Consider the following 23,635-nt stretch of genomic DNA (forward strand, 5'->3'; position numbering starts at 1 on the left):
GAGAAAAGCCAAGCGAGAATATAAAGTGCTTCACTTCAAATACATATATTTGATATTCTCCTCATTACGCACAAAGCTCTTCACATCATCGCCGCTTCATACCTTTTTGACCTCCTGCACCGACTCGCTCCCACCTGCAACCTCAGCAAACTTACTGTTATAATGTCAACTATCTGCCTTGTTTATATCGTTATTGCTTTTATTGTTTCCATTTTTACCATGTAAAGTGCCTTGAGTAACATTTTTAAAGCGCAATTATTACAATTTTATATATATATATATATATACACATGTATATATCAAATGCACAGACACCCATGCGTGCGTGTGTGTGTATATGTGTATATGTGTGGATTTGAAGTATAAATATAATATGTCCAATTCAACATACATTAACTGAATATGCTGTCATAAAAAATATGATATAATATATATATAATTATATATATTATATATAATTATATATATTATATAAAATGCACAGACACACACCCATGTGTGAGTGGATTTGAAGTATAAATGTAATATGTCCAATTTAACATGCATTAACTGAATATGTTGTCATAAAATTCTCACCTAAGTATATCTAATATTTAGCCAATAAAATGATCAAAATCAGAGACAGAAAACATTTTATTTAACTTAATTTTAGATGGGGGCTGTCAATTTACAGAGAAACGCCCAGCTTTAAATGATACCTACAATATACAAAACCTTACCCAGTCTGTGTACTCACGGTATAAACTGCTCCACGTTGGGTTGTTGACGTTGTTGACGTTGTGGGCGTGGCCTGTTCAAAATGCAGCTTGCGTCGGAAACTACTTCCGGTCGTCACGTCAGGTTAGTAGGCTTCTGCCACAAACAGTGTAAACAAGCGGCGAAAGTAGCCGTACAGTAACAGATAGCGGTGGTGTGTGTTCCCTGAACTGTGTGTACACTAACCGCATGTTTCATCCAGGCCAACAGCGCGACTGTTTTTTAGCCATATTTTCTTTTTTGTCCATGTGGGCTCGAGCTGGATGTCTTCCCAGGGTGGCATGGACCGGCTGCCGAAGGTCATTCTGGCTAGCTTGACACAAACTGATTGCTGAGTTGTATGAACTAAACTCGCGGACAAATAAAGACGTGCGGTTGCCATTAACGTTAGCAATGCATTGCTACCGGGGTCGGAAAAAGCGAAGCTAACGTAAAGCTAATCCATTCACGCTGCTCTGAACACGTTTCATAATAACCTCTTAACATTCTAGATTTAATAGATTTTAAAGTGCTTGACGCGAATGTATTTACACTTTTACAATTCAACAGTCTTCCGGCAAATTCGGCATGCATGCGATCCAATAACAATCTATTATTTCATTAAAACTAAGTCAACATTGATCCTTTGCATGCCGGTGTTTGCCGACGTTAGCTGTTAGCTAACTCCATGCTAGCTCTGTTATCTTCCACCTGTCCTGCGGTAGTGGAGACTTTACACACATTTAGATTAAACCGAACTACAGGGAGGCGAGTCAAGTGCAAATAATTAACAATTAGGTTGTCACGTACCATCAATCATTTATAACAATGTTATAGGAAGTTATTCTTCTGTGGTCTTGATATAGCTGTTTTTTTATGGGGCTTGGTTTGACGCATCGACATCACGTCGGAGTTAATTGCTCGTGCCAGTGAAGAGCATGTGCACTCCTAATCCCGGATTACCTGTAGTGTATCAACCTTACTGCAGTTGTATGCCAGGCGTTGTAAAGAGAGAAACGGGCACTTTTGAGACGTAGTGGAATCAGCAATTTTATCTACGACTATAACGGTGGAGATGGATATTTCCAGACCAGCAGCTGTCCTCCAGTTAGACATGATTTTGATGCTAGTTATTGGCCTCCAGCTGGTCTCTTCCTGTGATATCTCCCCGTTTCAGAGGTTATTGCACAAACCTGCTTTGGGGGGGTCCTGGTAGTGTGTTAGTTAGATTCAGATGTACAAGGAGTACGCCAAATGCCTTGAGATGCTGCACGCTCCAATACTGTGATTTGTTTTGTCTTTTTCAGAATGGGGAATTTCACATCCTCCCCGTCTCTGTCCAGCACCTCCTGTGTTCAGTATGTTAAGGTAAGTGGAGGTTTACGGATCTGTTGGCTTGTGCTGTAAACCTGCTTTGCAGTCAACTGTGTTTCTTGGCTTCTTTCAGTTTATTCTAGCGTATTACCTCCTGTTTTGATGTTTCTCTGTATATGTGTTAGTCATTTGAGGCCTGGTAGGTGCTGGTCTGTTTCTGTGTTCTTCTGCTATTTAATTAAATCTTCTTTTTGCCTGACCTTTCAGGAGATGGTGTCGCAGAACTGTGTTGTGATATTTTCCAAGACCACCTGTCCTTATTGCAAAATGGCCAAGAATGTGTTCAATGAAATTGGTGCGACCTACAAAGTGATCGAACTGGACGAGCACAACGACGGGAGGAGAGTGCAAGAGGCCTTAGCTCAGATGACCGGTGCCAGAACGGTACGAGCCTCCTGTTGGCTGTTGGGTTATCTGAATTTTAAGTAACTTTCGCAGCTTGTTATTTCAACGTCTATTTAAACAGGAATGAAAACATGCAGCTTGTTTGATTTGGCAGCTCTGCATTTAAGTTAAATTTAGATGACTTGACTAGGGATTTGTTTGGACTGTAGCAAAAACTCTGGAATTTATCATGACTCAAAATAACAGAATCTGACTCAAGATAAAGCTGCATCTTTGTGAGACTATAGTCTTTAATGATAGCAAATATATACATTTAATAGAAATACAAATTTAATTGTACTTTTTTGATTCTTTTTGTTCTGAGTTTGTACTATCATGGTCAAATGCACTTATCGTAAGTCACTTTGGATAAGAGTCAGCTAAATGAAATATAATGATAATTTGAATATTTTGTATAAGACTATAGGTACAATATATGTTAAGCATACATAAAGTCTGCATAATATCCTCTGAGTACACGAAACAGGATTTAAAAGTTGCAATATGTAGATTGTATAATAATACAGATAATAATAATTAAGTGATGAGTAAAACAGATAAAAACAACTTTGAAAAATTAAAATTGCACATTCTACTGCCAAAATGCAGCACAAACCCAGGACTACAAAACATGTATAGAAAGGCATTTGAAACTGGGAGTTGTCCCATCAAGTTTTTGTCGGCCTCGATCCATTTCAGAGTCCAATCCGATATTTAAAATATGCTTTGCCCCAAGCTCAGGACATCTCCATTGAAAACATTTTGATGAAAGTTAACATGAGTCACAAAAATTAGAAACAGATATTAGTCATGGCAGTAAAAGAAAGGAAGTATGTACAACTGCACTAAACTAATGTTATAACCTGATTTCCTGTGTCCAGGTGCCGAGAGTCTTCATTAATGGAAACTGCATCGGGGGTGGCTCCGACACCAAACAGCTCCATCAGCAGGGAAAGCTGCTGCCCCTGATCCAACAGTGCGCTCCCTGCTGCGCTGCCAGCGGCTCTGACGGGTCGGGCAGCGGACAGTTCGAGTTCGCCAAATGACTAACCGTTCTTGTAGTTTTTTCCAATCCTGTATTTATGAAATGTTTGCTTGATCTCGTGCTACAAGTCAAACATTGCTTGAGCATGTTATTTATTTGTCAAAGTGCATTTGATACTTGATCTTAGGCTACATACATTTTCATGCAGGGATGTACAGTATTCTTATTAAAGCTGCCATCTTTTAAACCAAACCTGTGGAACTACTTCTCATCTGCATGGTGGTTGTATTGAACAATATTACATTCATGAAAAAAACAACTGATTACTCTCAGCGTCGAGCATCATCAAACTGTGAATGTCGTTGAGTTGTGAAGTATTGCCAGTGGGATTCAGTACTCATTCTTTGAGTTTATTTGGGCTCATTCTTTGTATCTTATGATTAAAATAACTATGGATTGTTCTATGATTAACACATTGTATTGCATATTTATTTTAACATTACATAGTATTGAAAAATATTCAGTATTTGAATAAAATGACAATCTTTTTCTATTCTTTTTAATTTTGTTTAATCTGTTTTCGAAGCCATTGCAATGTAATGTCTTTTTCTGAGATTTTTGCAGAAGATGTTTGTCTTTGACATCTGAAAAATGTCTACTGATGTGTAATAAGTCTCGATGCTGTTCAGTGTTATGAATGTAAAGATCAATGTGGGGAAGAGGTGTATAACAACCACTCGAAAATGTTTTCTTATTGCCAATAATGTTTTTTATTAATAAATATGAATGAAAATCCACTGCCAGCCTCTCATGGCTTCGCGTTTTTTTTTTTACCGAGTAGATGCTGCATTTGCATGTCCCGTCCTCGTAAGCGGGCGGGTATTATATCTAGTTCATAAGAAGACAACTTTTAGATCATAATAGGTCATTCGTTATTTATATATTTTCTATTTCCAAATGTCGATACGTGTATATTCCGTTAATAGTGCTTGTTGCCAATGTTTTTAAGTAATTTATGCCAATATCTGTTACTCCCCAACGGTATGCGCTGTGCACTAAAGCGAGTGCACCCCAGATTGCTCACATCGCACGGCATCACGTCGAGGTCACTCCAGTGCTTCATTGAAATTAGCTTGACTAGCAGGCACTGCTAAGCTAGGACACTAGCACCTTTTATATGTGCACCGTAGGTTGAACAAACGACATTGTGAACAATGGCCGGCAGCGCAGGAGAGTGGTGTCTGATGGAGAGCGACCCAGGCGTGTTCACGGAGCTGATAAAGGGTTTCGGTGAGTGACCGGTCCTCTGAACGCGGAGCCAGCGCGAGCTAACATTGGCTAGCTTCTGTCAAGCTAGCTAACGTTTGCTAGCTTATGTTAAGCTAACGGCAACTTCTAAATTAGCTGCTGTGGATTTCCCTACGCTTGAATCAGTAAAATGCCACGCAAATGAAACCAAAATACTCCAGGCGATGTAGTATAAACGCCACCCAAACGTTGCATTCTGTTAAAAAAAAAGTTTGATACAATAATTGGGCAGCTTGAGCTAACTCAATTAGACGAGCTAACTAGCTAGCATTACTCAGCGTTCAAAACAACGGCGCGTGAAAACACATCCTGGCTCGTGAATGACTTGTTGTGCTTCGCTCCGCCGACTAAACCCGCCAGTGGGGACATCGGCTCACTTAGTTGACGTTTTGTCATTATTGTATATGTTGGACCTGACTTGAACATTTGCCATAAACAAAGTGTGAATACATATGTGTGTGCTTTACTTGTCCTCGTCAGGTTACAAAGGCGCCCAGGTTGAAGAAATATGGAGTATGGAGCCGGAGAACTTTGACAACCTGAAGTATGTGAATACACGCAGCTTCATTGTTTTGCATCCTCTGTCTTTGTGTGTGTGTGTGTGTGTGTGTGTGTGTGTGTGTGTGTGTGTGTGTGTGTGTGTGTGTGTGTGTGTGTGTGTGTGTGTGTATGTATGTATGTATGTATGTGTATATGTGTGTATATATATATATATATATATATATATATATATATATATATATATATATTTGACATGTATGACAGTATATTCGACATGTAACCTGTCTACTCTGTTGCAGACCAGTTCATGGGCTGATTTTCCTGTTCAAGTGGCAGCCCGGTGAGGAGCCAGCAGGATCCATCGTTCAGGATTCAAGGCTCGACCAAATCTTCTTTGCAAAACAGGTAGACGTATTAGCTATGTCATTAAAATATTTGTATTATTCCTATTTTAGCAAGAGCCTGTTGTTTTGCAGCTGTAGTATATTGGCTACATCATATACACACATAAATACAACAGTATGAATAACAACTTGGGTATCACCATATGGTTCTGTGAATTTTTAAGACATAATCTTTAGTGTATAGTTCATAATGAGTTTGATAGGCTGGATAATGAATAGCTGTGCTTCCTAATTAAATGGCATTACTATAGCATTAAGCAAACAGGCCACAAAGGGCCAATATGCTTCACTTCATTCTGACATTTTTTTCTTGCATTATAAAGGAAGATCTATCTTTATATGCATATTAACATACCATTCTCAGGTTTTGCACTTGACACACAGACTTACAAAAAATGAATGATTCATCAATTTGCTAGCCTTTCTACAAATTATTTGCATCATTAAGGGGATATTCTATCTGTTCGAATCACTGTTGTTTGTTTCATCTTTGTGTTTTCAGGTCATTAACAACGCCTGTGCCACCCAGGCGTTAGTCAGCGTTCTGCTCAACTGCTCTCACTCTGACATGTTGCTTGGAGACACGCTGACAGAGTTCAGAGAGTTTTCACAGAGTTTTGACGCTGCGGTACGTTTGTGATATTTTTCTCTTGAATCCAAAAAAAACACATTAAATATGTATATGTATTTTTTTGAAAACAATGAACATTCCCTTTTAACTTAAGTGGCGCCAGAATTTGGCTTGTAACTCCAAAAATAAGTAATAACTTATTCATGCATTTAAAAAAAAAAAAAGTTAACACAGCTTTCCTTTTTGGAGCAGACATGTATTACACAACTTGCTGTTATTCCCCTTCCATTTGCAGCACTGACAGTTTCATCCTCTTACCTTGATGACTATGTTTTCTGTCCCACAAATGTTCAAAAGATCCAGACTCAAGTTACTTTTGATGCTCAACTTCTTTGATTTGGGAAAAGTTCCATGTAGAGACGCTTCTTCTACCTTGCTGAGAGGCTTTGTGTCTTTTTTATATATTTATTTTAGTCTAAACTAGTTTAGAAATGGCAACAATTAATGAAGCAGGAAAACTAGCAGGAGTGAACATGGAGAATAATCTATATATCTAGGCAAGATAAGCAACAAAATAGTAATTTATTTGAATTGGTACCTCCCTTTTTTTATATTGACATTGAAACTCATTGAAAATAATTTGTAAGCATGACATGTGACTAGAAACAGGAATGTATAATGTGTTCCATACAGCCGCATAATGCAGCTGCATCTTTAAGGGTTATACAGTCAGCGTTCTAATCCTGCACCTCCCGCTCTCCTCAGATGAAAGGTTTGGCTCTTAGCAACTCCGAAGTGATCCGACAAGTTCACAACAGCTTTGCCAGGTAAGCTGCTGCTCATATCATATCCAGCGGGAGAAAGTCTGTTTGATTGGCTTCATGCTATTTTTAGCTCCTCATTCTAACTCTGTAAAAAGTGAGTGGTCCATTAGTTGCTCATGCATCTGTCTGCTCTTGTGAAACAAGCTAATGTGAGGTTATTCGGTGGTCGCCCACGAAACTTTGCCAGTGCTGATTCTCTTAAAAACATAAAGTTTTGGCCACGCCGGGCACTTTCACTAGCTGCTCAGTGATTCCATTTTTAATGGAACATTCTGTACGTCACATTTCTTTATTGATTGGAGTTTTAGCTTTCTTGGAACAGAGGGCATCCCTACGCGTCTGATGGACAAAACAACAGCATCTACAAGTGTTTGCGTGATAGATGATGATTATCTTTGATGTTGATCTTTATAACTGTGTTTTCCAGACAGCAAATGTTTGAATTTGATGCAAAGTCGTCGGCAAAGGACGAGGACGCATTTCACTTTGTGAGCTACGTTCCTGTAAACGGGAGACTATACGAGCTGGATGGACTTCGAGAGGGTCCAATTGACCTGGGTAAGCAGAATAAAAGCCATTTGTTATTTTTCTCTTATTGCTTTCAGCGTAATGGCAGTTATGTCCCTCGCTGTGAGGTCCTCCGATGCACAGCTGAATTGTCTCGTTGGCCATGGCCCATTTCTTCTTCTTTCTTTCCATGACGTACTGTGCAGTTATTGTGTATATACGGACACCGGCAGTATATTTGTCCCCGTCTGTTTTTCACCAGGTACATGCAACCAGGATGACTGGATCAGCGCCGTTCGCCCAGTGATCGAGAAAAGAATACAGAAGTAAATGTCTTTTTCGTCTTTCATTAATTTGAGATGAATCTTGGGTTAACCAGATGCTTTCTATCACAGTTGATGTGGAATGTGAATGCTTTTAATGAATCCCTTTCACTTTCTTTTAAGACTATGAGTAGTGAGACAATTATTAGCGATAATAATGGAAAGCGGTGGTGCAGAAATGATTTTGCAGACGAGTTCTTTCATCCGTCTCATTTGATATATTTGCATTTTTTTTATAGTTTATGAAGCAAAGATAGTATTATCTCTGTAATATGTATAATGTGTTCCATACAGTTATATGTTATATATTTGAATACAATACCAAACTACCATGATTTTCTGGTCAGTGTGTCCTTCGACACTTACTAAAACTGTATTATTTCCCTCTTCAGGTACAGTGAAGGAGAGATCCGATTCAACCTCATGGCCATTGTGTCCGACAGAAAGATGATATACGAGAGAAAAATTGCAGAGCTCCAGACCCAGCTTACTGAGGTGAGCTGACTCCAGTGCAGACATGACTAAGAATATTATATATTTCTCTCCATCTCCCCGTGCGGCTGCATGTGAAATGCATCAGATGTCAGCGTTTTTTGTTTTTCTTTTCTCCAGCACAACATGGTTATGTCCTCCAATTTATGAAATCTGTCTTTTCTTCGGGACTCAATCCAGTATTCTGTTTGTCATATTTGTCCACAGACACAATGTGTCTGATACGGCTACTCCATTTATAATTATATGTACTGTAATGATGCGATCTATAATGTTATTTTGTCCCAAATGGAAGGAGTTTGAGGTGAATGAGATGTGACTATGATAATTGAGATCTCAGAACATGGGACTCTGAGAATATTTATATATTGCATGAATGCAAAAACCCATGTAGAGAAGGGCCACAGGGTATTTCACCTCAAGCTAAAAATGGTTGCTTCACTGACCTGTTTTTGGCTGAAAGGGGTCGGTGTCGTGTTACACCTGATGCCACACCCTTCTCATTACTGAGTGTTGTCAAGAATGTGCTCCGTTGCACCTGGAACAAACACGGTGATGTCCGGGTACACTGACCTCACGTCAGCATTAATGCAGCAAGGTGACTCATTCTACCACTAGAGGTCAGCAAACACAAGGCTGAACCCTCATGCTACCATGTGAAAGGAGTGGAGTACCTTTGCTGCTTCATATTCACTGTTGCCGTTTGCACAAGTCCTAACGATGTCTCCTTGTGTTCCCAGGACGAGCCGATGGACACGGACCAGAGCAGCACGTTTCTCAGCTCCATCCAGTCCGAGATTGCCAAGTACCAGCTCCTTATCGAAGAGGAAAACCAGAAACTTAAAAGATATAAGGTGGGTTTCTCAAACACTGTCCCTGCTACTCCATGCTGTGTTACATGTGACATGAATGCAGTAAAATGGCCCATAAGGCTACAGTGTGTTTTTCCTGTGGGGGGAAAAAAATACCCTTTGAATAACCCCGAACACATTATGAATGTAGAGGCTGTGCTTATGCAGCCACCTCAGGATGGAAGAGGTCTTTTTCATTTTCACTCATGCCCAGTTTTCCTCCACTTTTTCTCACAGATTGAAAACATTCGGCGAAAGCACAACTACCTTCCTTTCATCATGGAGCTACTGAAGACACTGGCCGAGTACCAACAGCTAATACCTTTGGTGGAGAAGGTATTTGCGTTTCTTTTAGTGGCTTTCTTCAACAACTACTTTCCTTCTTTGCATGCGTGTCAGACTTGAGTACCGTGGCATTCTGAAACATCGTTGGATATTCCTCTTCATTATTTTTAATGGGATCTCTTGTAGTTTTGAATGAATAATGGATGACTTTGGTCAAAAAATGATCAACAAGCACAATGAATATGCCATTACATTTCAGCTTCAGTGTGTATCCTGTCCACTAGAGGGCAGGAGTAAATGTCTCACAATAAGACATTGATGATGATTTAGTTTTTACAATGCTTTAGGTTCGTTTTAAAGTGAAATGTTTTTGTTTTGCTTTTCTCACCAGGCAAAGGAGAAACAGAGTGCCAAAAAAGCTCAGGAAGCCAAGTGAACAACAACAACAACAACGCAACACACTTCCAATAGAGAAGCCTCTCATCACACGCATCCAGAGCGACAGTCACCCTTTCATACAGATACTGTTCATTATGGGTCATATTCATGTTACTGGCCACGGACGGGCTGCAGCACTTCCTCACCGCGGTGAACCATCCGGACATTAAGAGCGGCACCGCAGGAGTAGCAGGGAGGCTGAATGGCAACACGCCGTCTCATGTGTCCATCAGCTCTACTGCATGATAGAAGGATGTGCTCCAATTATGTTCTGTCTTATTTTCATAATAAAATGTCTAGATGTTTGTGAATCTGTGTTTTTAATGTACTGAATACTGAAACAGATTATAGCGTTTTTTCAATTGATTCATTTGCAGATCTTTATTACATTTCTTTAATCTAAATGTTCCCCACTGATAAATCTGTTCAGCAATCAGACTCAGTGGTAGAGCGCTGCCGCCACCTACTGGTAGAACAGGAAGAATGCAGGCTTGCACTTACAGTACATTACAAAAACATCTGTTAAACCTTTTTCTTCTTCTTTCTGTCCAGTGTTAATTCATCTTAAGTATTTGACGAGATAAATATCAAACCTTTTGAAACAATTGCACTCAAATCCGTGCCCAACCTTTTGTCCCGATGAGCGCTCACCAACGAGCTGCCGAGTACGTACACGTGCATCGTTAAACGACTGGAACAAACGTCGTGACGCGTGTTGTTTTGGGACGGCTTCCAGCATGTTGATGTTTTGAACATGTGCCTCTGTCCTTTAGGAACTGCACTCTGCTGACTTACGGGTCCTTGAACACAACACTTGTAAAGGCCTGCGTAGGCTGACGTATCTGCAGTCTGAAGACTAGTGGAACGTGTTCCTTTTTTTTCTATTTTGGGCTCCTCTGTTTACATACACACCTTAAGTACTTCTTGGACCTGGTCCCAGTAGTCTGTTGCCAAGCTCCTTCATAGCAACCAATGGAAACCTGCAGGTTTTACTACCGCCTCAGAGAGAGAACAGTGTGTGTCTGTATCAGGATGAGCAATCAGGCATTGTGACCGGTCTGGTTCTGCAGGGAGTTCACGAACACCGTCACCGCCTCACCGCACCTGCTGCCATCCAACATGGCAATTATGCCATTGTCTTTTCGGCGTTATTTCTGACCTTTTTAAAAAAAATCTTTTGCTGAGGTCAAGCACAACGTGGAATGTTTGTCGTGGCACGCAGCCAGGATTTCAGACGCTACAAAAAAGAATGAAGTTTTAAAAATAGCCCGATTGCATTCGTACCTGCGCTGGAGAGCTTTGAAGGTCATGGGAAGTTTATTTGTACAGCTCATTATCACACAGTGTCTCGAAGGGCTTTAGAGGAGGAGTAGTCAAGTTTACAATGACTTGAGAATGATCTGACTGCTATACAGTAAGTGTGAAAAAGACATTCAAAATAAATTAAAATGACAAAACAGTTCATACAAAAGCATCCAATGGGTGGTTTGTAACACAAACAAAAGCAAAGTGTCTCCTCCCTGTTCTTTGGCACAGCCGTGCTCTAATGGCTGATGTCCAGCAGGTGTAATCATCACCCTGTTGACGCTTCATTTTGCAGGTATTTGGTCAATAACCAAAGTGGGACAACGTGACATTTGGATGTGATGGCCGCACTACATGAAACGTTGAGAGGTCACCAAAGGTCACGCAGTTTATTCTGAGGAGCAGGTGGATGTGTGGACTGGATGTAATGACAATCCATGCAACAGGTGTTGAGACACTTCCACAAATGTCCACCCCACGGTGGTGCTGGGAGAAATACATCATGTCCGTAGACTGAATCCTCATCATGTCAGTGCAAAACCTCGTGGCAGTCCATCATAATATGCTGCATATTGGGATTATTATCGTTCCAACAACAATGAAAAAAACACTCTTTATTAATACAACCCACTCCTTTTAACCCGGAGGCCAGCAGAGCGTGTAAAGGATGACCCGTCACCTCGACAGCGGGCCCCGGGGCCCCCGAGGAGCGAGCCGGAGCCGTGCGCCTGTCAGGAGCAACGTCTCGGCCGCTGTCGGCCACGGGTTGGGGTTGGGGTTGGGGTTCGCGGCTGGAAACGGCCTCTTCATCAGAGAGCAGACGCACGGCGGTGCCGGGGTGGATTCCCTCTGCCGCCTGTGAAGGCGCTCGAGTCCCAGAGAGGGAGCCGAGCCGCGAAGACGTCAGCCGCACAGCGAGGAATGAAATGTCCCCAAAAGATGAGGAATGTTGTTTTTGTTGTGCAACCGAACTGCACATTGTCTCCCAAAAACAACATGTGAATAATGTGCGCGGTATGTGTCTGACTTTCGCTGAACCAAACACGCAAAGTGCATGACGTGCACGCTGAACTATTTCTAGATTTTGGTATTCGCGATGAATGGTGGCTTTCTAAATTTCAAAAATATTGCTTCACTTTGCTTTAACAATAAACAAGAACGTTGAGGACTGTCTGAGGCGCACGTTAGTCCTTAACAAGGAATTAGGCATGTTATTGTATATATTTAACCATACTTTTGTTATATTAATGGATCAAATAACTAACCTCTTCACTTTTTCACATTTTTATGTTGCAGCATTACGCTAAAATTGTTTAAATTATGTTTATCTACACTTTACTCCACTATGACCAAAACCACAACAGGATTTAAATAACAAATAGGCTCCTCCCATTTCTCTGCATGACCTCTACACCTTGGTTGGAGTCCTCCGGTGGTCACTCAGACCGAGGGGACATGATTGGGAAACTCACCTGTGGATTTAAAGGCCGGGACACGCAGAGACAAGATTCTGTCAAGGCTACAAAAAAATAAAAAGAATGACTTGACTTTCAATCCCCTCATTTTGTTCCTGAGCTTACGTGTCATCGCTTTGGTTTCACGGCTCTCAGCGTCTCTGTTTTCGGTCACTTTCACGGTTTACATCAACATTGTTTCCGGCTGCAGCAGTAGCACCGGATGACAGGCGGAACAAGATGGTGGCCAGTGGGTGAGCACGGTGGGGCATTTAGCGGCCATCTTTGTTTCATTGTATTATTGGTGGAGAGCGTAGAGTTTAAAAGAGAGTGAATGTTGGACTTTGAGGTGGCCCAGAAAGATGACCCCAAATGAAAGCTAACGCTGCTCCGTATCTGCTGGAGGTGTAAAGGAAACTACTAACATGTCATCTGCGGCGTTATGTTTAAACTGGTTTTGGCTGCTGCCAGGTGGGCCAACAAACTGCTGATGCAGGTTTTTAAGTAAATGACCAGTTCAGTAGTCACTAAGTAGTCATGGAGACATTTGACCAGTATGTTAGGAGTAAACTAGATGTGGCTGAAACTTTCAAAAGCTATTAAGCTCACGAGTTAAATGATTTCACTTTCAAACACTGTTCCCAAATGTCAACAATTAACTTCCATGCTTGAAGAAGTTTGACATCTTTGCATTTACTTTACAGAATTGAACACAACAAAGGCCTCTCAGAATTGAATAAAAACATTTTATTTCTCGAGCAGTCCAGCTGCCTGCCGACTTTATTTCACATTCAACACACGCAATATTTACAACACATAACATTTTCCCAGTAACGTCGGCCCAAATACAAATTGCATTATAAGTTAAAATTGCACCATTTATGTAAACAAATCCAAGCAAACCCAGAAGTGCAACATGGCAGTTATAACCGGGGTCACTTCATGACAGCTGTGCAAAGTCTTCAAGTGGATTCAGAAATACATTCTGACGGCATCGTCGGCCGAGTGGAAAGTGTTTCGACATTCATCTTCCGCTTTGAATGCGATGGCACTTCAACCGAATTTTTCGTGAACGTGTCATTGCCCAAAATTCTAATAGCGTGGTATAAAAGTGCAGGTAATGGCCCTGTGAGGGAAATGTAACAATAATCCCATCTGGTAGAAATGCTCCCGTGCACTGCCTGGAGCGGCATGGCGCATCCTGATCGACTTTCAGCACGACGGATACAAAAAAAACACATGGCTTCACTTTGCCATTATCCGCACTCGATGTTATTGTTTATGCTGAGGATTTGCATTTTGGGGGTCTATTATCCCAAGGCGGAACATCATCAGCGGTCTTTTCACACCGTCGCAGCGGTAAACAAATGACTTCAGGAGTGTGTGGGGCGAGTTTGACTAGGACTTAATGTGCTTGCCCTCTCCCCTGGCAGCGGCACACAGTTCTTTGTAGAGGTCGGAGTCGATAAATCGGGGGTAGGAGTTGTTCTCCATCAGGCTGTAGACTTTCCTCTGCGCTGCCATGAAGCTGGTCACGGTGGGCTCCAGGAGGTTCTGGACGATGGCGTTTTTTGTGTGGAAATCCAAGTTTATCTGTGAAAGAAACAAGCCATGATGAGCCTCTGATTTCCATTCGTACCCAGAAGAACATCTTGTGTATTTATGACATTTAAGGACATGAATTCAGATGTTTTTATGTTTTATTAAACGCTACAATGGCAGCTGTTACCTCTTTGGGAGCATCGTTTTTAATGAACTCCTCGTGTATACTGTTGGCCTTGGACGCCAGCTCTTTGTGCGACGTGATGTTCCTGAAATCCTCACAGGCCGTCCAAAACTCAATGTTCTCTTCGGAGAACTCCGACTTCAGAAAGAGGAAAAACACAGTTTTTCCATCTGCGGGAGGGAACGAGAAGAGGAAGCGTTAAAGAAAGAGGTTGGTGATATAAGCCGCTTGCGCGTTAATGTAAGGACGAGTACGTGAAAAAAGCCATTACGGCTTTCTTTTATCTAGGCCAATAAAGGGCCTTCGTTTAGCGCACAGTTACCGTGTGACCTTTGAGCCCCTTTTATGTAATCATGCGCCAATAGTGCGGTGAATAATGCTTACGTTTATGACTGAGTAGTTTGTCAAGCGACTGCGCCCATTGCTGCACGTCATCAGCAGTCGGCCTGAGGGGAGAAGATAGGAAAGGAATGTGTTACAGGAGAGGAAAGACATCTGTACATTTATAAATGATACACTTTTGTAAACACGCCTATAAAAAAGTTTGTTTTCATTGAAGTTACTTTTAATTCACTATACAGTGAGTTCTTGCTGCAATGGGCATTTCATTCTAAATTAAATAATTAATTTTAGACATAAAATCATAGTGATCTGGTTTGTTTCTACACATAAAATATATAAATTGCAAAAAAAATACACACCCAATTATTTTAATAGTGTGGCTAATGCAAGGACAAAAATACAGTAAATCAATAAAATATATTTAAAACTAAATAAACATGAAGCCCAAACAATATGTTCTGCATAATTATGACATAATCCTCAAAATAAAGAAGTCTTACCTGTAAGATCTGTTTTTCGTGGGATGTAATATCGACTGGGAAGTGTTCTTCTTCAAGAAAAATCCTATTCTGTTCCTCCAGTTTTTACTCCTGGAAAAAGGAAATCACGTATTAATGCTACGGCAGTGTAAGTCTGAGCAACATCTTTGTACAAGGTCATCATAACCGGCATCATTCGTATTAATAAACAACGACTTACTTTATCTCCTTCCTCTCTGAGCGCAGGTCGGCGGGTGTCATATTGTCAGTGAATGCCATCTTCTGGGATTCCACACAAGCAAGGTTCTCTCTCATGGTTCAATCTCCTCTTCTACTCCCTCTTGACTTCTCAGGCAACTTTATAGTTTCTCTCTCCAGCCGAGATCCGGAGTGGGACAGGCGCGGGGGAGGCGGGCCTCAACGTGATTGGCTCGTGCTGTGTAAACAGTGACATGCCCGTTATGACTCTCAGGGCCCAAGGCAAGGTTGGTCTCTGTGAATGCGTTCCCTCCCAAAGTATCCTGCGGGCTTCCATTTTTAAGTGAAAGGTCAAGATGTGACGTACATTGCAGACTCAATGTCCTTATTCCTAAAATAAAGTTGTGGCAGGGGTTAATGGAACTTTTCTCTATTTCCAGTGTGTTGTTCTTTCTTCTTTTGCACATTAAGAGCATTTTTGCAAAATTGCAGCAGCTCTAATATGTATCCCTTAACAATTCTCTAAGCAATCAATGGCTTGATACTTTTACTTTCCACCTGTTTTACAATTTAAAAGCAAAGTACACTCTTAAGGGAAATAACTACAAAAACACATACACCCTTGAACGAGCCATTTCTCTTTTCCAGGAGCTGTCGTCCGTCATATGTCGCCATCGCGGATGTACAATTGATTCATTGTGTTTGTACTGCCCACAGTGATCATATTGAATGAATTGCTCACACAGGGTGTGGATGTCATGTTGAAATATGTCAGATTGCCATACAAATGATGACGCAATATCCTCTTGCCTCCATGGGTGTTTGCGGAAAAAAAAATAAAATTGGCACTGTTGAATGCATTGTTTTACATTCTTCAAATCTTCAGTTTATAAAAAACTTTCTTAGGATCATCGCTCTTTATTGGTATTTAAGTCCACTTGGGATTCTCGGGTAAGACGGGGTTGAAATGATTGAAAAGGTAATAAAAATGTGTAGGTTAATCAATTTTCAACAGCACCTCAAAAACTGTATTTCAAAGTGTAAGCTAAGACCTGAAACCTTGACATCGTTGAAGGAATTGACCATTTATAGCAAAGAGTTATCGTCCACAGTTAGATTTGGTGGAAAAAAAGTGTTGCTGTTTGAGGGAGCTCAACGTCCGCTGCTAGGAGAACTGATCCCCCCATCAACAAACACGAGCACGAACATGAGATATTACGAAGGTCAACGATACTAAAACGCTCCAACACCATAGGAGGAGGTTGGAGGGAGCCGTGTTGGCACGAGGGGGGATCAGCAGACACAGCTATGTGTCAGGATATCAAGGTACACCTGTGGGAATGTGACTCAGATTGTAAAGAATAAAACAGCTGATGCATCTCAGCTGACGTCAGAGCAGGTTAAGTGCTCTGTCGGAAATCTTCCAGTCGCTGAAAAGCTGTCGAGAGGTAGTTTTATGTAAGCCAGACCTGTAAGAAATGTAACTGTCAACCGGTTCTAACTCGGCTTCAACCTTGACACGTAAAAGTCTTCCGGCTGTATTGTTGAAGCAGCATGTTTCGGGCCACTCGAGGGCTGGAGAAATGAAAATACACATACATGAAGCTCTTTTTGTCTTATGGAGACAAGAAGCAACATTTCAGTTTGTTCTGCTGTCCAACTGACAAATGTAAGCCCAATATTCACTCATTTTGGTTGTTGTTTGGTCTCTTAAGCTGCGAGCTGACGTGGCTACGTAGCGCACAGTTAGCAACGTATAAGAAGGAAACCCTTATCAAGTTGAAGGCCAGTTCGTCCAGCCCTCATAGGACCGTCACCTGACAGCAGACTCACCTTCCGGCTCATGACGGGAACCTTTTGGGACTCAAGAAGACTGTTGCGTATTAACAAGCCCAAAGAAGAGTCAATGGACGCTAGCTAGGGTGTTTATTGACAGCTGTAGCATGTCACTTCTTCTCTTCATTAAAACTTGTTAAAAACGGCACTACAAGTTGTCATCATTATAGTTAAGGGACTCCAATTCTCGTCATTAACTTTGTCTGCTCATTCTTTTTGGAGTAATGTTCACTTGATTTATCTAAGATAAAGTTCTTTTGTGTTGTTGTTGCTAAAAACAGCTGCCAAATGCTGCTGGAAAGGGAATCTGTGAAGAACTCAATTTGCAGGCGCAAAACAACTAAAAACTGACCTAGAAGACTCACCGAAGGTTCACGCTACACGACCCCTGTCACTTTGATCTATTTCTAATATAATTTTACAATAATTTCTGTAATAAATGCTGTGCTACTAGGCCACTAATATTACATATCTAAAACGTTGACTGAAAATGTTTGCCAGGTCTTCAAGGTCAACCCAAATAACTTAAAAATATATAGGGCATGAAGCAGTTCACGTTGAATAAAGTACAGGCAATTACAGTTTAATAACTTAAACACACTACATTGTTATGTATGTGTGTCAAATTAATCAAATGTGTAATTGTGATTAAGCTGAAGCCTGCTCGTCCACTTTTTGTGCCAATTGGATGAGGAAGCCACATCACTTTTGCACCAGTGTTTCTCTTTCCTTTGCAGGTACAATTTGTCTGCATGGTGATTAGACTACATACAGTCTTTGTTATGTGTTCTTTTGCAGCATTTCAGTAACAAAAGTGAGAAAAAAAAAGACATTTCAACACGTGACGAATGCACGTTCTGGTTCGTTGAGCAATATCACATGAACACTGTTTTTACAGTCATTTCCTGTCAGTCTCTGTTTGAGAAACGTACCATTTAAGCACCGTGAAGTCCTTATTCCAGTAACAAGGCAGTTGGACATCGACATCATATCCCAGAATCATTAAAAGGGCATTTATATTGAGGAACAGAACAAGCATATGTAAAGTACAATCACAATTTGTTCTAGATTATCTGTGCCTTAATGCATGTGCGTCACCTGCCGTGTTGTGTTGTGATTATCACTGGCCTCCCTCTCTCTCTCTCTCTTTGTCGCACCAGTACGGAGCTCTGCTGAGTGAAAGCATGGCGTTCACCCCGTGTGTTTATTATGATGTGCAGACTGTGTGTAAGCAGCCGTCTGTTTAGAAGTGGATGAAGAGCAGAGCCAAGTTTCCACTGAGGCACAAGGTCTGTCCAGAGGGCGGTGATTCCCAGCACCGGCTTGCAGAGTTTGGGAGTTGTGGATCAGAAAGCTCTCTCTCTGCACTTTGGCTTAGCAGCTACTGACAAGTGCCTAAAGTAAAAGGTGCACACAGATAAAATATGTCAAGAGCATGGAAGGCATGTCTGCACAGCCACTGTGTGTGTGTGTGTGTGTGTGTACTACAGACTAGAACATAACAATATGAACCACCATGGCTGCTGTGCATGCACTCAGCCCAAAACCATTAAGGATTAAAGTTCAACTAATAAACATGAGATAAAACCCCAACAGGAGAGCTGCGCCTAATCTCTGCACTGGGTGCTGGCGGGCTTTCTCTGAAACGCCTGGCTAAACCTCTGTTAATTGTTAGGATTTGACTGGGGAGATTTTTACGGAATTGTCTTGAAATAGCCTGATATTGTTTGGATTTCTTTTTCTTTCATAATTAATTGATTAAGCAAACATGTTGTGCAATAATAAGAAGGCGGCATTCAGTCATAATTAATTAAAATTATCTATAGAGAGAGGCCATTCCAGGAAGACACAAACAAGGCTGATGTTATTCTAAAGTTGTTCAGAAGTTATTCAAATGTTTTTGTTTTACCATTTCATCTTAGTTTTGAACGTGAACAAAATGTATTTAAACTATTATAATGTAAATGTATTGTAATTATGTACCTTGCAGCCTTCAGCCTAATGTGAATTGTGATGACCTTGACGACCTGTTTCCTTCGGGCCTCCCTTCACTGCCTGCAGCGGTGAAAGTTTGTGTCTTAACTTGACGGTGACCTTGCTTTCCTGTATCTTACAATGTCGGGCAGGTTAAGACAAGAGCCGGGGGCGCTTTCTTCTGCCAAGGATTCGTCCTGAGATGGCAACACATCTGCATAGTGTCTAATATTATGTTGAGGGGGGTTTGGCGTTACAGTCGGCAAATGATGGGGGGGTCACAGCACATACACAATACACATCATTATCTCTTCATTTGTTTCTTCATTCTATCATTTATTTTCCTAGAATGATACAAAAATAAATAAAAACATAATTCCTCTTACAGTAGTAAAACAGAAACACACAGAAAACAAAATACAAGAGGATATTATATTCAGATCCAATAAAAGTGACACCAATAAAACAAAATACCAATAAACACAGAAACATTCCCGAAGCTAGTGCAACACAAGCCCGTAGTCAGTAGTCAGTCTGAAGGGACAATGGACTTATAGTTCTGTGCAGAATCTATAACTGTTCATTCGGTCCTATTTTTATCTTTAACTGTAATGGTTAAAGAGATAGCTTGACATTTTGGGACATCCATTACTCCGCTTCCTTGCAGAGAGTCACACAAGAAGATTGATGCCAAACTCACATATTTTCTTAAAGCCACAGTGTGGAGGATTTGGCGGCATCTAGTGGCGAGGCTGCAGATTGCAACCGACTGAAACGTCTTCCGCGTGTCGAGCGCGCCGGAGAGCTACGGAGGTCAAAAACATGAATAGTTAACGTCTCAATCTTTTAATTTTCCTCTCATCAGATTTGTCCAGAGTAAACAGCTTTAATTGTTTCATCCATTAAACAGAACGTTCACGCCTTTCATATTAGATTTAATGACATAAGTAGGCTACAATTATGAGAACAATGAGACAATTCAGGCTCTCCAATGTGGGTCAAGTTGTAAACGTTAAATGATAGGTTATGGACATCATTCTGGAATTTAGGGAAACCTAAATAAAATCTCCTGTGATTGACTTTGAGTCTTTATAAATAACTGGTTCTAGATGATTTAGCCGTGTATGGAGGCAACGTGACGAGAGACAGCAGGGAGGACAAGAAGACACCACAATACTCACACAACATATTTCATTATTGATGTCTTCTCCATGTTGACATTTCAAATGGATCTATTTTTGTCGATATCAGAAATGATGGACAAGTACTGCCGGCTGTCAGTCATTATGTGGGTTGTAATTAGGCAGGTCTGAGTAAGGGCATTAAGTAGCAGGTATTTCTTTTGCCACGGCATTCATCATGTGCTGATGACCGTTGCTCATTAGCTGAAGACACTCTCAGCGCTACCAAGTCGTTTCCTGGCCTTGTCTTTGGCTTCCCTCCTGCTGGCTCCAGCCAGTTGAAATATAAATGAGCAAATAGTCTCATACAAAACCAGCAGCTGCCACAGTTACTGTAAATTGGATTTGGGTTCACATTTTGAAAATAAGTGGAAACATGATTGATTGACAGGTTTAATTCCCCTGTCCTCTTCTCAAACGGCCGACAATATGGCCAAACGCCGTGGCGCTTCCCAAGGAAAACTGAACGACTGCTAGGGAACTATGTGCAAAGGAAATTATGACATTACCCATCAAATGTATCTTGTAATGGCGTGTTTGAAAATATATGAATGACGAATTCACAGGTTTAGCAGCTTCAATGCTAAAAGGCTTTAATTAGATGGAATACATTTGTGCAATGATGCGTTGACACCAAAAGTGTTGGTGTGAACACGCGAGTAGATTACATGCAAAGTCCATTGACTTTGCATGTAATCTACTCACGACGCGAATGGTTGCGAACAATGCAAATTTCCGCCGGGCGCTTGAGTTGAAATATTTGTGTGACGCTGTGACGTTTGTGGAATTTTCCACAACAAGTATAAAGCAGAACTAGTGATTATTTCCAGAGATAAAATGAAGCGCAAATGAAGCGAATGACGCGAATAAACCACATATTGTCGGCAAGTAAGCTCACGCGAGTAAAACATTGCGAAACGGTGTGAACGTAGCATAACTCACACAGATCAAAACAAGCACGGCCGAGGTGGTGTGCAAAGGCTGAACAGCTCAGTATCACAGAAAAGGCAATAAACACAAGTGTGTCCCGATTTCATTGAACTTGTGGCATGCATGCTTCTATGGAGAACTGCAGCCTGATCTAGTTTTGGCATGAAATGCCTAATGGGGCCAACATTGCACAATAATGAATTCCAACCCTGTAAAGGTGTGTGTCTGTACCGTCAGGGGAAATTGACACAGAGAGTACACACAAAAACCGCTCCCTTTTAATAGAAGCTGACGTGAAGGAATCCACAACGCCCAACTGCTTGATCTGTTGACCCTCCAGTAATGTAGACTCACAAATGTATGCCCACCAAATATAAGGATGCACGACATAACAAGGAGGTTTTTGCAAGATTTAGGCTGGACAAAGTGTTTAAACCATGTGAGTCCATTCTCATTACCAGGGCATCAAACACACAGCCATCCCAGGACGCTAAGGCTCATGGTAACGTTCATATGTGACTCCTAGAGACAACAAAACACAAAATTGTGTTTGTTATCTCTTTGTTTTAATCCAATTTTGGTGACAGGCCAACAGTATGCTCATAAAACAAGCAAGTTGACACCATGTGACATCCATCGCAGACTGCAGCTGCTCCTCAGTAAATCACCTGCAGCGGTGTTGACTGCTAATAGCGAAGCAAACAGACACCGTGAAAAAAACTATCGTTGCTGTGGAGGTGATGAGTGTCGCTGCTTTCTTACCTGCTGTTGAAGAGTCTGACAAACATTTGTAATCAGAAATACTTTATGGGTTCTTTGCAAAAACATAAATGATAGACTAGCAAGTGCAAGTCTACAAACTTTCTAGATAAGCAAGTTGTGTTTTTATTGGGAATGCCCCGATATATACGGTGCATTCTACCTATCTAGTGACAATTTTCAGATGTTTTTATATTCAAATTTGCTCTGGTGTTTGACCTCAGCTGACATGGGAGGGTGAAGACCTGATTGAACAAACATATGTGAAATGGAAAAAACATCTTTACAGTGTATGGTAAGTACTGTGTATTAAAATGAATACGTATGGATTTCACTTATTTTACGTACTTATTTCATTGCTGACATGGCTGGTCTACACACTCCATTGTTCATTTTTGTTGTTCAAAACTGGTTTCAATAAATCACTCTTGTTTTTTTTAAGTATAACCCGTATGGACTACCTTTGCATGTTGCCGCTTCAGCTTCACCATTTTCCACTTGGTGGTGTGGAAAAGTAAAATAGGTATTTGTTGCAACGCAGGTTACACAGTTTCTATATCAGATGGTAAACTTCACATTTTGTAAGAAAAGTCTCAACAGAGATGTTTTAATTATTAATTAAATAATTCATTATTTAATTATTTAATTAAACCTACTAAGAATAGGCCAGTATGAATTATTGATTCATTTTCTGCTGATTCACATTCAATGACACAGACTGGCACTGGAAGCAGGGTTGGTAAACAGTGAAAATGTCACTTATTTTTTAAATATTCAAACTTTCAAAACAGAGTTGGTGATCGTTGGACCAGTGGAAAGACGAGCAAAGACGGGTTTGATTGAGCTTTATTTTGTTTCTGTCGAGCGAGTTATTAACAATCAGCGAGGTAAACATGATGTTGTGTGACTAAAGTCTGGTGGTTTTGAGGAGGGCATATCAATTGTATGTTTTTACATTAATAAGTACAAAATCCGTGTTGATTTTGTGTTGGTAATGCGTTTAATTATGTTGTGTGTCTACATTTAAGAGAAAAATCTCATTGTTCACAATGGCTCATTCTGAAACTGGAAGTCCAGGCCTTCCTGTTTCTAAAACTGCACACATCACTCATGCACTTCTGTGATAACAAAAACAAAACTGCAAGCACCCAATATTCATAGTCGGATATCGTGGGAATCATTTTTGCATAAAATAAAGACTAATTGAAATTCAAAGCAAGCTTTTGCTGGGTTTTTCTTTCAATATTTTGTTACGAGTTTCATCATATATATCTGCACTCACTTTCTCATTTTGAATGTCCAACTTCTTCTAAAGTAAAATGCTGAACATATTTGAATATGAGCGTCCAGCAGCTCTATTCACTGCACTGTATATTATCCACTCCGTGGGATGGAGTGTTGGGTCTTTTTAACAACCGTCTGTTGCTGCTTCTTTACAACAATGAACATAAGTCTTCGGCCATCAGAAC

At 40.8% G+C, this 23,635-nt stretch overlaps 3 protein-coding genes across 4 annotated transcripts; 2 read left to right on the forward strand and 1 right to left on the reverse strand.

Moving 5' to 3' along the window:
• Window positions 1-945: 945 nt before the first annotated feature.
• On the forward strand, window positions 946-4,232 carry glrx2 (glutaredoxin 2; the record flags this gene model as incomplete). Of its 2 annotated transcripts, none has more annotated exons than XM_079221325.1 (4): window positions 946-1,055; window positions 2,043-2,103; window positions 2,317-2,493; window positions 3,375-4,232. In XM_079221325.1, the coding sequence occupies 4 exons, from the start codon at window positions 946-948 to the stop codon at window positions 3,537-3,539; spliced, it is 513 nt and encodes a 170-aa protein (XP_079077451.1). In that variant the 3' UTR covers window positions 3,540-4,232. The 2 variants fall into 2 exon arrangements, with proteins under 2 accessions (XP_079077451.1, XP_079077452.1); XM_079221326.1 differs by lacking the exon at window positions 946-1,055 and adding an exon at window positions 1,835-1,914.
• Window positions 4,233-4,663: 431 nt separating this feature from the next.
• On the forward strand, window positions 4,664-10,293 carry uchl5 (ubiquitin carboxyl-terminal hydrolase L5). Its single transcript, XM_079221295.1, has 11 exons — window positions 4,664-4,768; window positions 5,267-5,330; window positions 5,587-5,692; window positions 6,194-6,319; window positions 7,028-7,089; window positions 7,514-7,644; window positions 7,856-7,919; window positions 8,309-8,411; window positions 9,149-9,262; window positions 9,497-9,595; window positions 9,936-10,293. The coding sequence occupies exons 1-11, from the start codon at window positions 4,693-4,695 to the stop codon at window positions 9,978-9,980; spliced, it is 990 nt and encodes a 329-aa protein (XP_079077421.1). The 5' UTR covers window positions 4,664-4,692; the 3' UTR covers window positions 9,981-10,293.
• A 3,180-nt stretch (window positions 10,294-13,473) lies between these two features.
• Window positions 13,474-15,605, reverse strand: rgs2 (regulator of G protein signaling 2). The gene is made up of 5 exons (XM_079221198.1): window positions 15,509-15,605; window positions 15,310-15,399; window positions 14,852-14,913; window positions 14,471-14,637; window positions 13,474-14,334 (listed from the first exon to the last, which is right to left on the reverse strand). Exons 1-5 carry the CDS (start codon window positions 15,601-15,603, stop codon window positions 14,140-14,142), a joined length of 609 nt encoding a protein of 202 aa, XP_079077324.1. The 5' UTR covers window positions 15,604-15,605; the 3' UTR covers window positions 13,474-14,139.
• Window positions 15,606-23,635: the final 8,030 nt, after the last annotated feature.

Source organism: Taurulus bubalis (genome assembly GCF_910589615.1).
Source record: "Taurulus bubalis genome assembly, chromosome: 7".
In the NCBI taxonomy this organism is placed as follows: domain Eukaryota; kingdom Metazoa; phylum Chordata; class Actinopteri; order Perciformes; family Cottidae; genus Taurulus; species Taurulus bubalis.